At 37.8% G+C, this 19,997-nt stretch overlaps 2 protein-coding genes across 10 annotated transcripts in view; one reads left to right on the top strand and one right to left on the bottom strand.

Moving 5' to 3' along the window:
- ARL13B (ARF like GTPase 13B) overlaps positions 1-19,997 on the bottom strand; it is a 51,095-nt gene that overhangs the window by 17,515 nt on the left and 13,583 nt on the right. The window lies entirely within an intron of this gene.
- Positions 1,695-12,574, top strand: STX19 (syntaxin 19). Of its 2 annotated transcripts, XM_071813892.1 has the most exons (3): positions 1,695-2,094; positions 3,575-3,684; positions 11,544-12,574. In XM_071813892.1, the coding sequence occupies exon 3, from the start codon at positions 11,632-11,634 to the stop codon at positions 12,508-12,510; it is 879 nt and encodes a 292-aa protein (XP_071669993.1). In that variant the 5' UTR covers positions 1,695-2,094; positions 3,575-3,684; positions 11,544-11,631; the 3' UTR covers positions 12,511-12,574. The 2 variants fall into 2 exon arrangements, with proteins under 2 accessions (XP_071669993.1, XP_065685601.1); XM_065829529.2 differs by lacking the exon at positions 3,575-3,684 and having other exon boundaries at positions 1,696-2,094.

The raw sequence follows: 19,997 nt of genomic DNA, 5'->3' as shown, positions 1-19,997 counted from the left end.
CGAATCAATTTTCTGGATAAAATCACAAATATTTGGCTTCCATTAACACAATGGCAGATGGTTTTGGAACCAGACATCATAGCCTTTTTTTCTGAAATCTGAAGTTATCACGAAATGGCTTTTAGGGAGTATTAGGCCATTTGTACTTCAAATTTATCATGCTCCTTAACAATGGTAGGAATTCACTCCATAGTTATCGGAAATTGTCAGCACCTCTAGTTTGATCTAAGATCCTATTCCTTCACATTTTCCAAAATCGCAGTGTTACAGCCTCAGCTCTAAATTATTTTACTCGCAAGAGAGTTTTTAACTTCAAAGAGACATTAGAGGAAAAAAAAAAACCTGTGTTGCATCTACAGCTCAAAAACCCATTCCTTGTCACCATTAACCTCACACACTATGATTCATTATCTAACCTTTCCTTTTAAGTATAGTTTACAAAGGAGACCATGGAAAGACAGGTGCTTCTCAAACATTCATTCTCTCTCATTCTCCATCAGTCTTAAGAATTATTTGCTGTCCAAAAGGTTCACAAACTTATCAGCTTTGGGAAAAAGCCCCCAACATCCTACTGAGAAGCAACTCTGTTGACTTGCCTGTAGAGACAGAAAAAGCACAAGACTTTTCCCAGCTCCACTCTGCTTTGATAATCCGTTCCCTTTTCTCAACAAAAAAGAGTGACTCTACAGTACTCTACTACGATTTAATGCAGAGAATCCCTAACTGTTGTTCAATGCATACATAGAACCTATGACATTTTCTGTATGCTTGTTTGTGACACTCTAGCAGCATTCCTTCTCACCAGCCAGCTAGGACAAGTAATGTCTTCTCAAGTGTTTGGCTATGAAATAGAGCCCAAAGCTAAAGCAGTGAAAAACTGTAATGAAATTCAAGAAAGCTATGAAAAGTTATTAAAAGACTGGACACCATTATATCCACTTTTTTTTTTTTTTTAAATTTAACCTAACTTTGTCACAATCCGAAAATCTTATTGCACAGCACCCTGGTCTCAAAAAGCATTCCTCAGCAGTGCTGTCAAATCCTGTCTAGATCTAACTGAAGAAAATATTTCCAAACACAGGGTTTGTTGCCACAGCCTTTACCTTTCTCACCTCAAGATTAAATAACTGCAATATTTACTATGTTATTGGACTGAAAATTCTACAAAGCACAACTGAAGCAGAATAAAATGTTGGTAAGCTGCATAGCTCAGCGTGAGTGTGACACTAATGTTCTATAACTTGCAGTAGCTGCTGATTTTTAACCTCTAATATCTTGAAAAGAGTAAGATTTGTCTGTTTGGTCAATTAACTTCCATTTTCTCCACAGTACTTGTGTTGTAATACTGACTGTATTCAAAAAAATACAGCTGACGTGCTGTTATCTGGAAAAGTAGCTTATCCAAATAGCTGTCTACACCTTACGCTCCCCAAGAGCTGAAGTCGTATAGCACAGGTCATATATTTCCTGCACACCCCTGCTCCACTCCAGCCTTTAGGTCAAACTTATAAGTGGAGTAAAAATATTTTTAAGGTACTGACTGTGATATGGGGTAGTATTATGTTGGATTTTCTTTCCCCCACCTTCAAGTAAACACACCAATGACCTAGCCCTGCTTCCTTTTACCTCCGCACTTCAGTGTAGAAGGCAGAGATCCCTACACTTGGGTTTGTGTTTCGTGGGGCAGCGGCGCCCCACTTGCAGCTCACGAGGCCTCTCTCTACCTGGGGAGCTGCTCCCAGACACTTCCTGCTCCCAGGCAGCTCCAGCAGTGATCCGATCCGCCTCTCAGCGAGGCCGGGCTTCAAACAGGCAGAACCAGATTCCCCAAGCAGAAAGTAATCACTTCGCCTGCCTACTGCGGTAGCAGAAGTTGGCTTTTCTCTCGCACCACTGCTCCCAAAGATGAGCCCTTGGACGACTATTTAAGAACTAGAAGCAGAAGGCATGCAGAAAAAACTGAATGGAATGCTACTCAAGGCACGTTACTTAGTCAAATATTCGAAACAATGTTTTTCAGATTGCACTGAAGCTTCCCCTCAGGAGTTTCTCAGTAAAGGATAAAACAGAAAGCCACCAGCATAAGACTAAAAGGTAAAGACTTTTCTTTCCTTAATGTTTGTAAAGTTGCAAATACCAGAAAAAGTCTGTGTAGTGTGGTGTGGTTTAGAATGGAAATGCTTTTAAGTATCAAGATGTACAAATAATGGATGTCTACCCCGCAAAGAATCAGATATATCTCTGGGTGAATATAGTCTCAGAGCTCTGTTGCTCACGTACAGGAACGCTAGGTTTTGAAGCATGTTTTATGCACAAAACTTCCTTCTTTAGGGAATATGTCAGATTTATCTCAAAGGATAGACCTTGATTTTAATTTCCCAATCAGCAGAACTTCATACATAGCAGTTTCTCATGTTTAAAAAACTGTAGTAGGTATATATCAAAACATACCTGAAAGCACAGGAAAGTGTTGCTTTAATACATTAAGTTGGCTGAGTAAGAAACTTCCATAAAATCATGCCTGGCTTATTTCAATTTCACATAAGGTATATTTGGAACCTTCTTAGTGTAACAAAGCATCAGCTGTGTTTACATCAAGTAGGACTTTTTTAAGCAGCTACAGAGCTTTTCAACTTTCTTTTAAGAGGCATGGGAAACAATGTGGAAAGGGCGTGTATGTGTGCATTGGCGCAATTGACATCTACAGTTCAGTAACAATATTTCTCTTGGAAGCCAGAAGACATGCCAGAGAAAAACAAAGTCTGAATGTGAACTACGTGTGTTCCTCAGCCTGTTTCTAAAATATTAATTACTGAGCAACTAGGAAAAAGAAAAAAAAATAATCAGTATTAAAGTTTACTTTACAATCTGAAAGATTTGGTGAAAAAAAAAATCCAGTGTAAAACTGGCACATTTGCATCTCAGCTTTCATTAAAAATCCACTAAGTGTTACAGAAAGGGTTTATTTGGGAAGAGTGTATTTTGTGTGAGGGTATGTGCATGGCATGTATGTGTGTTTTCTTGTTTTGTGGACTTGGAGTTTTTTTAAACACTGTTACTTTCCGACTTGCACATTTCTTTCCACTTGTGGGGAATGTCATACAGTAACAAAACACTGAAAACTAAATACTGTAGAGGGTACATGCTCTGTGTGTGTGTGGGAGGGTAATCTGTAAAAGTATCTCAGGGAAGCTATTTTTGGGGTTAAGTTTAATCAGAGTATGTTAACATAAACCCAAAATCTTGTGTCAAACCTGCATGGTGGCTATAAAAATTAATGAAGAGCAAAGCATCCCTGAGGTTAAAATATTACAGTTTCAGAACTATCAACATAATTATAAGCAACTTAGGGAAAATGTATCTTTATGAGAGTAATTTATTGGTTATCAAGAATATTAGCCTTTAAGGCTACTTCAAGAAGCCATAGCTTTGAGTGACTGAATTAGCATTCCTGGGAAAACAGAGAATCTTTGAATTTCAAAGCAGTCTACACAAAGGAAAGAACAATGCCATATTCTTCACCCTATCGTTGATCTTCTGTTTTAAAATGCTATTCTACCTTTTCTTCCTTCAGAAATTTCCTCTCTCATCTACTAACTTTTTTCTTGGTCAATCCTGTGGACAGTACTCAGTAGGTTGTTTGATCCTAGAGAAGAGAGGCCTCAGCAGAAATAGCAAGAAAAGGTTTGTTAGTGTCTTTATTATTTGTTTATGTTAACATTCATGAAAGTTAAACTCCTGATCCACAAACAGGCAGATTGTTCTCCCTGTTCCTCTTCAATTACGGGCCGTTCATTAGCTTTTGGAAGAAGTCACAGAAGACAAAATTCTTACTATTTTTAAGAAAGAAGCAGATAGGAGAACTAGCCAACAGTTTCAGTCCTCCCATGGAGACCATAAGGCACTACTTTCCCAGACACTCCTTTCCCCAGACTTTTTGGAGATTGCCTTAAAAAGCTTTAACTTCACTGAAATAATCCAAATGGTGGGTGTTAGCAGATCTTAATCTACATTCTCCCTTAGCACTCTAAACCCCTGCACTTTCTGCATTGTTAACAAACCCATCAGTAACTTTTCACTGATTGACACTAAGCTCTTTCTCAAATAAACCGGCTTATTTAATTTCTCTAGTTTGCTTTTCATGCCTTCAATTCTTATGTAAAACAATACTTTGAATATTAGGGTAAACTATAACAAAAAACTGCTGAATAAAGTGCTACAAGATTATCCACCTGCAAATATCAATTAAGAGTTTGCTTTCATGCAGTTGCAGGGAGATATGAGACATTTCTCTTAACCTCTTCCCTCAACAGTTCCTCCAGGTCACACTAAATTAAGAGAACAGTTACAAATAAGATTCTAAACTCAACTTGTTTGTAATATCTCCAGGCAACTCTAGAGCAACTTCATTCTTGTATTACCTTTTGAAGTGGTCACAAGAATTTCAACAATTATAATTTTTTTCATTTTGGTTAAGTGGCCTCATTCTCACCTCAGGTCTGAATCATTTTCCTATTTACTTAAAACATATTTCTCTGACACACTCTGCTATCAGGTTAATCATGCTTATTGATCAAAGATGCTGCATCCAAAGAGATGTCTGAGCTCACACCAAGGACTTTATGTTCAGCTTCCAGATGTGTAATTCAAAAAGCAATGACAATAAATACTATTGCCATATATTTTTGTACAAGAGTCATTAAAAATTGTACATATGAATTATTTTCTTATACTCTATTTTGCCTTGGTATATCAATACCTAGGCAGACATTAAAGTTACTTAGTCAAAGTTGCCTATAAGATATGCTTTTTGAAAAACTGCCTGCAGTTGTTACATTTATTACAGGTGAAGTCCAAGGCTGTGATACACATCCACATATTCTGACAGATATGAAATGGGAAAGTAGAGTAGGCAGAATGCTGCACAGTACAAATTTTGAGCCTGCAATTCTACTGTCAGGAAGACGAACATCTTGAAACTGATTTATAGCAATACAAAATCATTAACTAGGAGCTCAAACTATATATCCTATTAAATAGAAATAATTTAATCTGTCCTCTCTCCTGTTGCAGTCCTTTCTCTTGCTCCTAATTTGTTTTCAAATACTGAATTAAAATATATATCAATATATGGACCTTAATTATGTATTCTTTTGGCAGAGGAGATTATGATTTTCTCGCTGGATTTCTGTGACCTATAAGTGACCATCGTATTTGCACCAACTAATTAAGTAAAGGTGCTGATTTCTAGTACTGTTCTTGCTGGAAATAAACAAATAAGCCCAGGTATCTACAATGTATACATTTACTTCTTTGTACTGCTAATTTCTGAGGTCTCTTGAAGAGCACTACTGACAGTAAATCTCTGGTTTAATAGGTGAAAAAAACCACCATCAAAATAGTAAATGAGTTCTTCAGTATTGCTTTTAATCAAGGGATACTCCATTCCCTTACCAATTACAGCGTATAATATATAGACTAACTGATTTGCAGAATGAGATCATTGTTTTGTCAGTCAGGATTTGCAGGTGCAGCATGTGTTGCCATAACCGTGACTTATATCAGTGCAAAAGCATGAACTCACCACCTTTCATTATCCAAAATATCAGTAGGGAACATGAGGATTGCTCTCTGTAAACATGTAAATGGTAGTAAAAGCTTTTCCTCAGGTATTCCACATCTGCAGCCACACATTCATAACAAAGGTTCCAAAAATCCAAGGAACAATCTCAGATTTGCCACTGATTCACTGTGCATCTTTGAACCAAATATTTCGTAAAATAGCAAAAAAACTCCACATTTTTTGTAATTGGAACGTAAGAGGAGTACTGACAGTTGTAGAGATTTCAAAAGTATAAAAGCCTGTAATACAGATGACTATTAAACTGTTGTATTCTCCCACTCCACTAATGCTAAATTCTATACCTTGCATTATTCCCATCTCTCCTGGGCTTCTTTCCCATATCATGTAATATCACACAATCAACACAAGAAAGCTGTTAATATGCCTCCTACAACATGATTGTGTTACAGATTTCTGGCCAAATGCCCAAGAACATCCGAATTACTTTTAAGTAACCAAGGTCTACTTTCCCCCTCTACATATCCCTTGGGAGGTTTACTCTAGCATTTCTAGCAGCTTTGGACTCAGTCTTATCTATCTTATGAACTCCTTGAATACTCAGACCTGGTTTATTCAATTTTTATCTCATGTTTTTGCTCAGTATCAACATTTCTCCACTTTCCATAATCTATTTCACACTATTTAGAGAACTCCCAAGCAACCTTGCTTCAAATTCACCGTTTCTATTTTCCCAACTACTAGTCATTTCAGTTTCACTGGGTAGCCTTATGGCAGTTATGGTGGGTAACCGTCCCAAGGGGACAAACAACCAGACTGTATTCCCTCAGCATTATGTAGTAGACAAATGCCAGAAGCCATGTGCCATGGGTTATCTTCCAGAGACAAAGGCTGACAAATACAAATGACCTTTGCACATTAGTATTTTTAAATATTACAAATGAGATACCCACTAGCACTTAAGTCCCCTGTGTGGAAAAGGTTACTGATTTTGCACTATCAGATCCTATATACTGATACACTTTAGCTACCTTCCACATATAATGACATCCTTTTTTAGGTTCATAATTAGGGCAAGCTCTTTGCCTCTGGCATTTTCCTGTTGAACCACTCCCACACTTCTCACAAACAGAAACTTGAACTTAGAACTATTTTAAAATATGTTTTTCCAAGGACTTATCTTAAGACAGACGTGCTTTAGGAGGATATTTTCATCCAGCCACTGTGCTGTGTGATAATCCTTGATTTCAGCATGTTTGTTTACAAAGTATTGAAGTTAAAGGAAACTTTCTAAACAAAGGAGAAAATAAATGTAACCTGTAGCAAGATCACTTACTTTAGTTACTTGAGATGTATCTTTAGGTAATAGGGCAAGATTCCAAAACACCATCAAAAAAAGTTTCTTCTTGTGAGAGTATTTGAGAGATCACAGCCTTTAGAGTAAACTGAAATTTCAACACAAGGCCCTAGTTTTCCCCACAAACGACTATAAGTATCTTAAACTGTAGGCATTTAAATGTTATATGTCTCACTAATTTTTTTTTGCTAAACTTTAGACACTTAAAACAATAATCAAGTTCCAGAGCGGAGTATGACTCCGAACATTACTCACAGCCACTGTGCTCAAAAAGAACAGTTATATGGGTTTGTTGGCACCATATAACAGAGCTATAACATAATTTAACATAGCATAACATAACTGCAGCCTCGAAAGGGATGAAAAAAAAAAAAAAGGAAGAAGAAAAAAATCAGATTACTTACTTGTAACCTGAAATTCCTTGGGAACATGTTGTCTGAAATTGTCCTCTACCTAATGTCCTTAATTGAGTAATAACTAAAGAACAGGAAAACAAACTGACCCTTATTTTTGTTGCAGTTATTAAAAAGAAAAGGTAGCTATTTCAGCAGAAACAAAGAAAGGAGTATGACGCAGAACCAGACCACACATCTCAAACAGCTCTTAAAGAAAGAATTATGTCCCTTGGTTGTCTGCAAGTCGTCTTCTCCCAGTGGACTGCAGTATGTTAAAGTGAACATAAGAAGGCATGCAAATTGCAAAGATCAAAAACAAATAGACACTTTTGTGTCAGGCATTTTAAAAAATGGTACTGAATAACCAAGAAAAAGTGCACGAAACTATGGAAATTAAAATAAACAGGAGTTTTTGGTAAGTTGGGGTTGGGGTAGAAATAAAACAATTCATTAAAGGAAAAAAAAAAAAAAGACTTTAAAGCTAATTGCAATCAGTAACAAGAGTTTTGTATGATCAACTTACCTACATATACATTTATGGCTTTTAACTTAATGCAGCCCAAATCTCATTTTTTGATAGGGGCTTCCTGTTTACTGGGTCTACTGATAAATTAGATAGGTGGAAGAATACTCTATATAGCTGGTTTGCAATTAAGCAAAAAGACCTTCCAACTTGTTTTGCCCCTCCCCCCTCCCAAAAAAAACCAAACAAACAAACAAAACAAAACAAACAAAAACTCACATTTCCATCAAATTAATTCTCTTAGAATTTAGGACACACTTTATCATCATGGCAGATTAATAATGGTGACCCAGTCATCAGGATCTATCATTCCCCTAGTCAGTGTGCTGAGGCGATTGTCATTATAGAGACTCTCCCAGCCACATATATCATCAGTTTGACTGGGGAGATTCATAACCCTGATAAGCAACACAGTAAATTTACCAGAAGGCAAAGATTCTTGCAAAACCCTCAACGTGTATTTGACACAGATGTGAAAATTATGTTTCTTAATCTGTCAACTATATATAACGATATATAAGGATGCCTACCAGAAGAGCAAATACAACCTTAATCATGAGTGGTTCTGCATGGTAAAAAAACTGTGAGGGGTGGGAAAGAAAGCTGTCTTAGGAGATAAGGTATCTTAGAGTGACCAAACCTAAATGCCACATGCATATTCGTACTTTTTCTCCCCAAACACATGTATGAAAGAACATCAATAACACTTGAACTTCAAGTACAACTTAGGTAGTGGGCAAAACAGGGCCTGTTTCTTCCTCCTTTCACTTCCTTACACCTGCTACCTCCTCTGCAAGGCCATCCTGTAGCCCTGGCTGTTCTTCGGCTACATTTTCAATCTTACATTGTTTCTAAGTGTGAACATAGAAAACACCGTGCCACATCAGTTTGACTAAGTTATTGCAGACATATTATTAGAGCAACTCAATTTCTACATATTTTCTTTAACAAAAGACCAGCTAGCAGCTTGTGACTCTGGCTCCAAACACACGGTTTCAGCTTCAGTAATAGTTCAGATAAAAGTTGATACAGCAGCCTTTATGACTAAGGAATGGCCAGAAACACGGGCAAATGTCACCGATGCTCTTCAGATTTATGTATTTAAGAGCATTTAGGGCCATTTCTAAACATAGTCAACAATTTGAAGCTACAGTCTAATAAGCTAATGCTTTCCCATCTGCTGATTTGCTTTGCCTTTACTGCAGTCAGTCTCTTCTCTGTTTTAACCCAATTTTTCCAATCTTCGATGAAGAAAAGGTCTGATGAGGATGTGCTAGGCTGTACTACTTTATTACTTCAGAAGGACCAGCTTTTAAAATACTTTTTTGAATATAAGGGACACACTAAGTCACTCGAGTGCTTTCAGTCCACATACTCAACTCTAAAGGAACAGGCACATTCTCCCTCTATTGACAAAAACTTTAAGGAAATCGATCTTTCATCTCAATCAAAAGAACAACAGGACATGCCCCTATACATATACATAAACATGTAGGACGACAACAAGGACTGAGATATGAACAAAGCTTGTTGTGGAACACTCAAGAAGTCACGAGAACAATTTCCAAGGTTATCTTTGTCATGAAGACATCCTTATTTATATGAAACCAGCATTTGTTTCAGTTGCCAGTATAATCAACCACATTTATTGGCAAGCACATTCAGTGGCAGGTTTAGAAGGCAAGCCTGATAAGATACAAGATATGAAGCCAGGGTTCAATTGCTTACATTCCACTCTTTAGCAAGACTGATGTTTAAACAAGAAAAAAAAATTCCATTAGCAGCAATCTTAAGTATTTTCAGCTTACTTCTTTGCAATTTGATATTTGAGAATATTTGCAGATTTGCAATTCTGTTGCCTTCCTTCCCTCCCTCCCCCTGCTAAAGAAGGAATACAGCTATTTCAAGACTAATGCACCCAAAACATTGAAAAGTAGATGTCAATCGTTAATGGATACAAAAATCAAAGATGAAGCCCTGTATAGTTCTTATGCTCCTAAGTTTAACTTACTTTCAAACCACAGAACATTGGCAATGGCCATTTTGAGAAATTGCACTGTGTTCAGAACGAGTAACTGGATGACTGCATGCATGTTTTAGAGCTTTTCAGTAATTACTTGCATTCTCTTAAATACGAGAAAGCCTTGCCACCTCACATCATAAGCACTAATGGTGCCCTTAGAACTTGCTTTTAATCACAGGCTTGTCAAGCCATGCTAAATTAACATGGGTCAACAGGCGTGTTAGGCTACACTAAAACAGATTTTCAGGTCACATCTCTGAAGCCTTGCTTAGCACTCCTGGTTCCTTTCACATGCCCCAGACTGAACTTCCCCTGTGGCAGTCTCACTGGTGCCAAGCAGCTCTGAAACATTCCTGAAGAATGTTATCTTGAAGAAATTGCCTGACTTCTGCTGTGGGAGATACACAGCAAGTTAGGCAATGAAGAGGAATTACTGCAACAAAATTATTACGTGTCACATTTTCCCCACCCCAAAGTCATATTTTCCAATATATTACTTGCAGGCTTGCCTGATCACAAGTTTCAGTACATTACCGTAACTTTTAATGACTGCCAGGCTTTTTGGATTTTCCTGATATGAATCAACAAACACTAAATTCAGATACTAAGGCATTAAGGGGAAAAAAAAAAAAGAAGCCATAAGGGAAACTCACACCAGAGTAGAATATCAACATTCTTTCTTACAATTTATCTCTGTAGAATTTCAAGTTTTGTTTTTTGGCTAATCCTCCTGCAGACAGACAGATTTAAGTCAGCGGAAGACATTTTCACACAGTTCAACTCCATGACTTACATTATGCAAAAATCTATTTAGGGACTTTAATTATGCATAAGGGAGCAGAGATATCACAGAAGTATCATTTGAAGCTGTTGAAACGTAACAAAATCATTTGCATATTGATAGGTTACTGCATTGATTCTTCTCAGTTATTGCAAATGCATCCTTTTGGATACTATGGATAAATACTGCATTTGCCTACTGAAAATAATCTTTAGAACTGGAGTTTAAGAAAACATGCATCTAGAAAACACTACTATTTCCAAAGACTGCCCTGAAACCTCTGAAACCCACCAAGGAGATACTACTGTTTCACATCTACACTTGAACAATCCTTTGAAAAACACACATTAGATTTAACCAGACGACACCAAGTTAAAATCCTGTGATCTTCTTGTCCTGAACATTTTACTTTTTACTGGAGTCTTGCATTCTTGATCACAGTCCAAGGAAAACATTCATGTAGAGTTTCAGGAAAATACTTCCCTATAATTAAAAATAGTTTAACTTAGATATTTTCTAAAACATGCACAATAGAACCTTTCTCTTAGTTGTATCTCCACTAAAGCTTGCAAAACAGCTAGTGTAGAAAGCCAAACTAAATCCACTTGCTATTAAATAAGGAAGAGCGCTGAACTGTATCCCACGATGGTGCACAAAGTACATTCGGATGAATTTTATGAAGACTGCAAATGGCAATGTAAGAATAGAAGCCAGTAGTCCAGCTTAAAAATCTTCAAGCTGCAAACTACAAGGCATTTCAAAGAGATGGACCCAATTTCAAAGCAAATTCTACTCAAATTCAGTCCACCTTTTTGAAACATCCTAAACTTTTCATGTATACATATAACTGCTAACATTGATTGTTGTTACCCTTTGATTACAGCGAAAGAAGAAACAGGATATTGGAGTTAAGTCTGTGCTGCAAGAGGGGAAAACTCACCCCTCTCTCCCCCACCTCCAACACAAAAACCATGAGGGACCGCCTCCAAGAGCTTAAACTGAGAGTTAAGGAACTACAGATAGCTGGGGAAAACAACAGCACAACTGTACAAGAAGAAGAGCAGGAGGAGTTTGAACAGCAGGCCATCATTTATGAAAAAGAGCCCATAACTGAAAGGCACTTGCATGAAATCCAGAAGCTTCAGAATGAAGTTAATAATTTGGTGGATGAAGTTAATAAATTCAGTCAACAACAAAAAAGCCTGGTATCTTCAATGAGAAGATTCAGTGTTCTTAAAAAGGAATCTAACATAGCAAGAGAAATAAAAATTCAAGCAGAGCACATACGAAAATATTTGGATGAACTGTCAAAAACAGTGAAAAAAGCTGAAAATGAACATGGGCCATCAAGTGCCACAGTAAGAATTCTAGCTTATCAGCACGCTTTCTTATCCCGACGTTACCTAAATGCTATGCTTTCATACAACGATGCTATAACTGCTAAGCAAGAGAAATGCAGAAGATTTATTGTCCGTCAGCTTGAAGTAGCTGGTAAAGAGGTATCTGAGGAAGAAGTCAACAACATGCTCCAACAAGGAAAATGGGAGATCTTCAATGAAAATCTACTCACTGAAGTCAAAATTACCAAAGCTCAGCTTTCGGAGATTGAACAGAGACAGAAAGAACTAGTCAATCTGGAGAACCAGATCAAAGACTTAAAGGAACTCTTTAGACAGATATCAGTTCTGGTGGAGGAGCAAGGAGAGATGATCAACAACATTGAAATCAGTATGAACAACACTCAGGAATACACTCAAGTATCTAAAGAAAAATTTGGGCTTGCAGTCAAGTATCGAAAAAGAAACCCTTGCAAAGCACTATGCTGCTGGTGTTGTCCGTGTTGCAAATGACAAAAGACAGAAACTGTTTGAAATACCACTGGTTCCTATTTAGTAAATGGATCTTGTAAAACAGTCTCAGGATCCTTCGAGTCTCTCATTTTTCTTCCTTCTTCCCTTTCCACAGGCCTCTCAGGAAAAAGTGCATCTGTTTTCCAAATAAAATTAGAAGAATTTAATGGTTTTGACAGAAACACATGAACTAGGGGAAAAGATCAAAGGACAAGTGATACTGTTTTCTTCTTCCACTCAAACAATGTGGCAACAAACTACCCATGCTTTTGGGAAGCATTGAAAATACTGTTAATCTCAAAGACAGGATTCATAAGAATGGTTTCTTAATAGTTACGTTTTACAAAATAGTAACTAGTATGTTTAATTGCCTTGTGGTTTTCTAGCACTCATATTTACTTGGTTCAAATTCTAAAGTGGTTTTTTTTTTTTCCAGGAATCTGAAATTCTATGAAAATACATCTACAGATAAAGCAGACATCATTAGTAATAATCCTGAACATGACACCTAAACCAATCAATAAGTCAAAAACCAGTTATTAGGAGTGTTTCAGCACTACCTCTATAGGAAAAGTTAGTTACAGCCTTACTTGCCTACTTTGCACCATGAAATAATGCTCATATTATAGCAAGACTGTGTAAACTGTCTGGTGGAACGCAAACCAGCAATGGGGGTCTTTATTTTAATAACACCATTCTGCATTTCTTACAGATAGTTGTTGAGTTGGTATTTTCTGAACACATTAAAGAGCACCAGCAGCAGAAGACCACATAACCAAATCTATAGGGATATTTGTTAGCAGTCTGCCAAGAAGACAAGCGTTAATAAATTGACATAAAGATATTTACAGTATTCAAATATATAGGCAGACCTCTACCAAGTAAAGATGGGGGAATATGACACTTCATTATACTCTGATAAGACATGTTCTTACTGCTCTCCTGCCTATCAAAATACACAGTTGCCTCTACAGTCTCACTTTTGCTAGTCCAAAAATGATGGAAAAATATAATAAAAAACCAGAACTCCATCCTTACAAAAATAAACGTAATCTAGAACCAGAGAAGGTTTTAGGTTGGAAGGAGCTTCTGGGGGACATCCATACCAACCTCTTCCTCAAATCAAGACAGGAATTTCCCTGGTTGCAGGTTTTGTCCACCAGGCCTCTGAGAAGAGCCTTGTTCTGTTATCTTCACACCTTACTACTAGGCAGCAGTAGACAGAATCATAGAATCATTTTGATTGGAAGAGACCGTTAAGATCATCAAGTCCAACCATAACCTAAATCTAGCACTAAGCAATGTCCCTAAGAGCCTCATCTATGTGTCTTTTAAACCCCTTCAGGGACAGTGACTACACCACTTCCCTGGGCAGCCTGTTTCGGATCTCCACCTTAGGTTCTCCATGTTAAGTCCGAACAAATGCAGTTCTCTGACTCTCCTCATATGTCATGTGCTCCAATACCCAAGCAGCATGGACTCACTATCTTATAAGCAACATCTGTCTTCATGGTCTTCTTGTAGTGGGAAGTCCAAAACTGCACATGGTATAGGATGTGCATCTCCTTGTACTGCCACAGGAATGGCCAGAACTACTTGAAGGTTTCCAGAACTCTAAATGGTTCAATGAAATTCTGCTAATTGTAGCAGCCTAGGATCTTCATGTAGGTATGCAAAACAGACGCCTAAAGTAGTAAACATGAATACCTCCCCTGAGTACCTGAAACAGATCAGCTAGCCATTGATTCAACCTGTCCCTGAACATACGTTAGATGCTCTTTATGAAACAGCTGAATTACCAACACAGGAAGTACACCACTCCTTTATTTTGCAGCAGTAGTTATTTCTGCAGTGAAGAGAAACAAGCAGCTGCATAGGGCTTTTGCTTTATATAATCCAAATGGCTGGTTTCTGCCCTGTACCCAACCCCTTTTGGAATCAAATGAGAAATAGCACTCTAATGCAATTAAACAGAAAATAACAATGCTACCAAGAGAAAAAAAAAAATAAAGTTATTTCCAAAATGAAGAAAAAAGCAACAGCAAACCGAACAAAAACACAAACAATAACACAAACAAACACTATACCCAAACAAGTAACCAGGAATGTATTTCTGAACTCCTTTATGCTGTGGAAAGATAGAATCAATATTTGGATACAGTAAGAGAAGTCAGAGAAAATTGTGCTGCGATTCTGCAAGACACTAAGCAAGCTAGATATCTTTAATTGCATCTAATGGAAAAACAAAAAATCAATCTACCATCAAAAGGCACCACAGCATTATTTTCACATTGTGATATTTATAAATAGTTAGATTCCTTCCTTCCCAGATTAAAATTGCAACTGAAATTAACTGTTATCAAAGTACAGCCAGAGGTCTGAACCTTAAAGCGAAAAAGTATATTTACACAGTAGCGACAAACAATAAAATTAGATAATGACGCCACTGATACTGTTACATAAAATAATCTCCCTTGACTGTTAAATGTACGGAAGCTATCTTTACATTCCAAGGGCAGAGTAAAAACTAGCCAATAAGGAATACAGAGAAAAAGTTGCTATGGCCAACATGCTCTTTGATACATATATGGATGGATGTACATGAACATATACACACAGAAATATGGACTACAAAGAAACATCACCCCATCATCTTTTCCTGTTTTTACTTTTATAAAAAAACAAAGATATATAGGAGATAGACCTTTCCTTCTCTCCTGGGTCCTTAAAAAGAAAGGCATTACCGTACTTCTGTAGAGTTATTGCAGCCAGCCTTGACAGAAGAGGAAGCCAAAATACAACAACCACCACCTGTTTACACAGCACCTCCCATGCATGAGGTGTTCACACAAACATTCTTTATCTGAGAAATGTGTTTCTGGGCTAGCCCTTCCTCTTCACACAACATGTGTTTCTTTGAAGTAAATATGCTCTTGTTAAACAAGAGCTGTGCTTCAAATCCTGGAAGAGAACTCTAGTTTCATGAATACTCAGGAAGACAGCTGCCTATCATAGAATAGTTCTGGTTGGAAAAGGCCCTCAAGATCATCGAGTCCAACCATAACCTAACTCTGGCACTAAACCATGTCCCTAAGAACCGCATCTGTATGTCTCTTAAACACCTCCAGGGATGGTGACTTCAGTGACTTCACCACTTCCCTGGGCAGCCTGTTCCAGAGCTTCACAACCCTTTCCATAAAGAAATGTTTCCTAATATCCGATCTAAACCTCCCCAGCACAACCTGAGGCCATTTCCTCTCATCCTATCACTTGTTGCCTGGGAGAAGAGACCAACACCCTCCATGCTACAACTTCCTGTCATGTAGTTGTAGAGAGAGACAAGGTCCCAGTACCCTCAGCTGCTCCTAATCACACTTGTGCTCCAGACCCCTCACCAGCTTCATTGCCCTTCTCTGAACTCTCTCCAGCACCTCAATGTCTGTCTTGTGGTGAGGGACCCAAAACTGAACACAGGATTCAAGGTGAGGCCTCACCAGTGCCAAGTACAGTGGCACAATCACTTCTCTAGTTCTGCTGGCCACACTGTTTCTGATACAAGCCAGGATGCTGTTGGCCTTTTTGGCCACCTGGGCACACTGCTGGCTCATATTCAGCCAGCTGTCAATCAACACCCTCAGATCTTTTTCTGCCAGGCAGCTTTCCAGCCACTCTTCCCCAAGCCTGTAGTGTTCGCTGGGGTTGTCGTGACCCAAGTGCAGGACCTGGCACTTGGACTTGTTAAACCTCATACAATTGGCCTCAGCCCAATGATCCAGATCCCTCTGTATGGCCTTCCTACGCTCCAGCAGATTAACACTCCCAACTTGGTATCATCTGCAAACTTACTGGGGGTGCACTCAATGCCCTCATCCAGATCACTGATAAAGAGATTAAATAGAACTGGACCATAATTCCAGTAGTTTTGAGCTGTATATTGGTTAGAAAATGGCAAAACAGAAACACATATAACACGCTGCAGAAAAACTGAGAGAAAACCAGGGAGACTTGTGAGAAGCTTTTTCTTAATGTGAGGTGCTATTAACTGAAAGTAAATGCTATTAACTAAACTTACATTGACATAATGAGAATTTGATATTGAGCATTCAAAATGATTAACAGCAGAAATGTTGCAGTAATCATTAGGATAATTTTCCAGTGTTTTTTTAGTTGCATAGTTATGCAGAAGATAAACAAATTAAAGCAGGGTTACTAGTGCTCTAACGAGAAATGTGAGATATTAATGACTCTAAGCCCTAAAAACCAGTATAAGGTAGAAAGTAGTTTTCTACTAAAAAAAACACAACTGTCCAGTGATCTCTCTGATGTAAAAATATCAGCCATAGCACATTGACTTGTGTTTCATGTCAAAGCAAAAATCAAACAAACAAAACCAAACAAGACCACACAAAAAAACTCAGCACACACACACACAAATGACCCCAAACAAAACCAGTATTTGTCTACATTATATGAAGTGTTCCTGTCTGATAAAAGAACAAAAAAATTCTGAGAAAAGAAAATTTATACTTGCATACCTATAGAAGTCTTTAGGATTATGGCAGAAGAATTGACCCATGATTGTAAGAACTTCAAGATCTCTAGCTTTCTACAACTCAATTTCCCCATACATAACAGACTGATTAACCACTTAAGCAGTTAAGCGTTAAATGAGGCCTACATGAGCAAAGCAAATATAAAAAGTAGTAACACTGAACAGTAAAAAAAGAGCCTAATATAAAGTTTAACATCTTCAGGTAGTTTGTACTGAGTCAATAACAGCCAATACCATCAGCACTTTAGGAAAACTGTCTTACAATCATACTGAGATACCTTCATAGGCAATGGTAGATAATAAGATGCCACAGTATCAAATCAATTTGAAGCAAGTATCTCATTGAACAACATCAAATTCTTATATTCCCATATTACTGTAATATAGAGTATCTTGTACCAACCTTATGCCTACATTGCACAAATCAGCCTATTCTCTTCCCATGCAATTGGCCCTTTACTTATCCCTGAACAGACCTCTCTAACCATTCCTTTACCTGGGAGGATGAGGAGCAGTATTTGTCTTGCCCTTTACTTGTGTCAGCAGTGGGTCTTCTTACTCCTGGCAAATCCCATAGGCATACTATGGGATTTGGGCATACCATAACACAATTGATGGGATGGAAGAAAACATGGCAAAAGGAAGAGTAGGCCAGTGACTTCAACTCTACTTTACTCCATAATGAAGATTGCATCTCAAACTCTTCAGTAATGGACCCCGTTCTTCCTTGTGAAATGAGACCCCTCTACCCATGATCACTCACAACAGTATCTTGCTGGCATTAATCACAGTATAAAGTTGATCACAAACAAAAGATATCTAAAAAGTTATGCTTCTTGGTGACAATCGATGATAGGACAAGGGGAAATGGGTACAAACTGGAACACAGGAGGTTCCACTTAAATATGAAAAGACACAGAACACTGGATCAGGCTGCCCATGGGGGTGTGGAGTCTCCTTCTCTGGAGACATTCAAAACCTGCCTGGACACATTCCTATGTAACCTCATCTAGGTGTTCCTGTAGAAGGATTGGTCCCTTCCAATCCCTAACATTCCATGATTCTGTGTGACATTAATTCCCAGTGCTTCTCAGAAAGGACTGCTGCTTTTTTTTTGGCAGACGTAAAACAACAGGAAAAATATTCTGGGGAAATGTTCTCTTATTAAAAGAAATAACAGAAATGGTGTATTTACTAGGTAGAGCTAGAATTAAAAAAAATAAGCAAAAAAACCCCCAGATTTTAACTTTAAGAAAAAAAGTTGTGTTTTCCAGAATAAAACAAATACATTTTTCAAGGACCTATTCTTCTACTGGAAAGATTTTAAAGTACTTGTTGTGGATATAATTTTCCACATACTTCATGAAATAACTGAGGGCCTCATTTGCACACCTCCCTATACTTTACGATCGAAACACTTTTACTGTACACATCACAGTCTTAGTTGGACAACGTATCCAAAATTGTTCTCCCACCTCTCCTCCCTGCTTTCTTCCAAATACACACAGTTGCTCACCTGGGTGACAAATTGTAACTACACTATCTTTGTTGACAGTACCAGAGAGTAAGCTCTGGCCCCTGGATAAAGTGGTGTGGACTGGCCCCCATGTAAGACATTTGGAGCAAACAGCTTTTGGAGCCCTTCTTCTGGAGAGGACTGGTCACATCCACGCTACAGCACATGATCCCAATCTCCTGTGTGCTGCACGTGACATCCCTCTGGCCTCAGGACTTAAATACATAATATTATTTTATTTTTAATTCAATATGTCTAAAATAACTATCAGTGCCATGCATCTCATGAGAGAATTGTTCATGTTGATATCACGTGCTTAAAGTTTTGCACACACAGCATGAGGGCATGTAGTGTGCAAGACCTGCTGATGCAGCATTGGAGACCTGTCCTGATCAGTAGTAACTGAAGTTGGTATGGCTTACACCTTCACTATCTGACCAACCTACAGTGTTATACAGACATGTCCTCTCAGAAAGAGGGAGGACACGCAACTGTTTCTCTCCAAAAAGGAAAAAGTGAATCAGCTACCACGTACACAGTACAGCTCATTGTGGTGACAGTACCCAAGGAATGACAAAAAAAGGGGAAAGAGAGGAGGGAGTGAATGACTAAATATCTTAGTGTAGACAAACCAGATAATCACTGTGCTGTTCAAAATGGAAAAAAAAAAAAAAAAGTTTACTTTGTCTGCTTTAATTAAGGACCGTGTGTCAAAGATTCCCGAGCCTTTCCTGGTGACCCCCTAAGTGTATTGCTGTTAAAGTCTAGTGTTGTTCTTGGGGGTTGCTTTCATTGATCGTTTTTGGTGGTTTTTTTGTTTGTTTTTGTTTTATTCAATACAACCTCAGCTGCGCCTTAGTAAATGAGAAAATCTTGAAACTGAATGAATCTTCAGACCATTGAATGCATATATAGAAGAGTGGACAAACCTGTTAGCACATTAACAGCAAACAACAGGAGAAAATACTTGTATATAAATGTTACTATCAGAGATGTTTTTACTGCAATGTACCCCATACTTACAAGCAACATTATCATTTTACAGGAAGAAACATACAGTTACTTAAATCATGTTTTTTACTCTTAAAAATTTTTAAATATAAAAATTAGATATATTTAGGTAAAGGAACTTCATAATTCAGCATATATTTTACACATCAAAATTTGCTTACCCAAGTAGAAAAAGTTTTTCCTTCACTACTTTTATAGACCACTTTTGCAAGGACAGTTAGTTCCTATAATAACCATAGCACTGACTTATATCAAATTCATATGGGTAGAAGAGAGAGAACAAAACTAATTTTAATTAATTCACTTCACCTATTCTTAAAGGCAACAGCCAGCCAAGTACTTCGCTTGTTGCACTGTAACCAGACCCAGCATGTGCTTCCTCAGCCAGAGAGGAAATACTGAATGGAG

The sequence above is a fragment of the Patagioenas fasciata genome, chromosome 1, assembly GCF_037038585.1.
Source record: "Patagioenas fasciata isolate bPatFas1 chromosome 1, bPatFas1.hap1, whole genome shotgun sequence".
In the NCBI taxonomy this organism is placed as follows: Eukaryota; Metazoa; Chordata; class Aves; order Columbiformes; family Columbidae; genus Patagioenas; species Patagioenas fasciata.
Note: the sequence above shows the minus strand (reverse complement) of the source record. Positions and strands in the feature narration are given on the sequence as shown.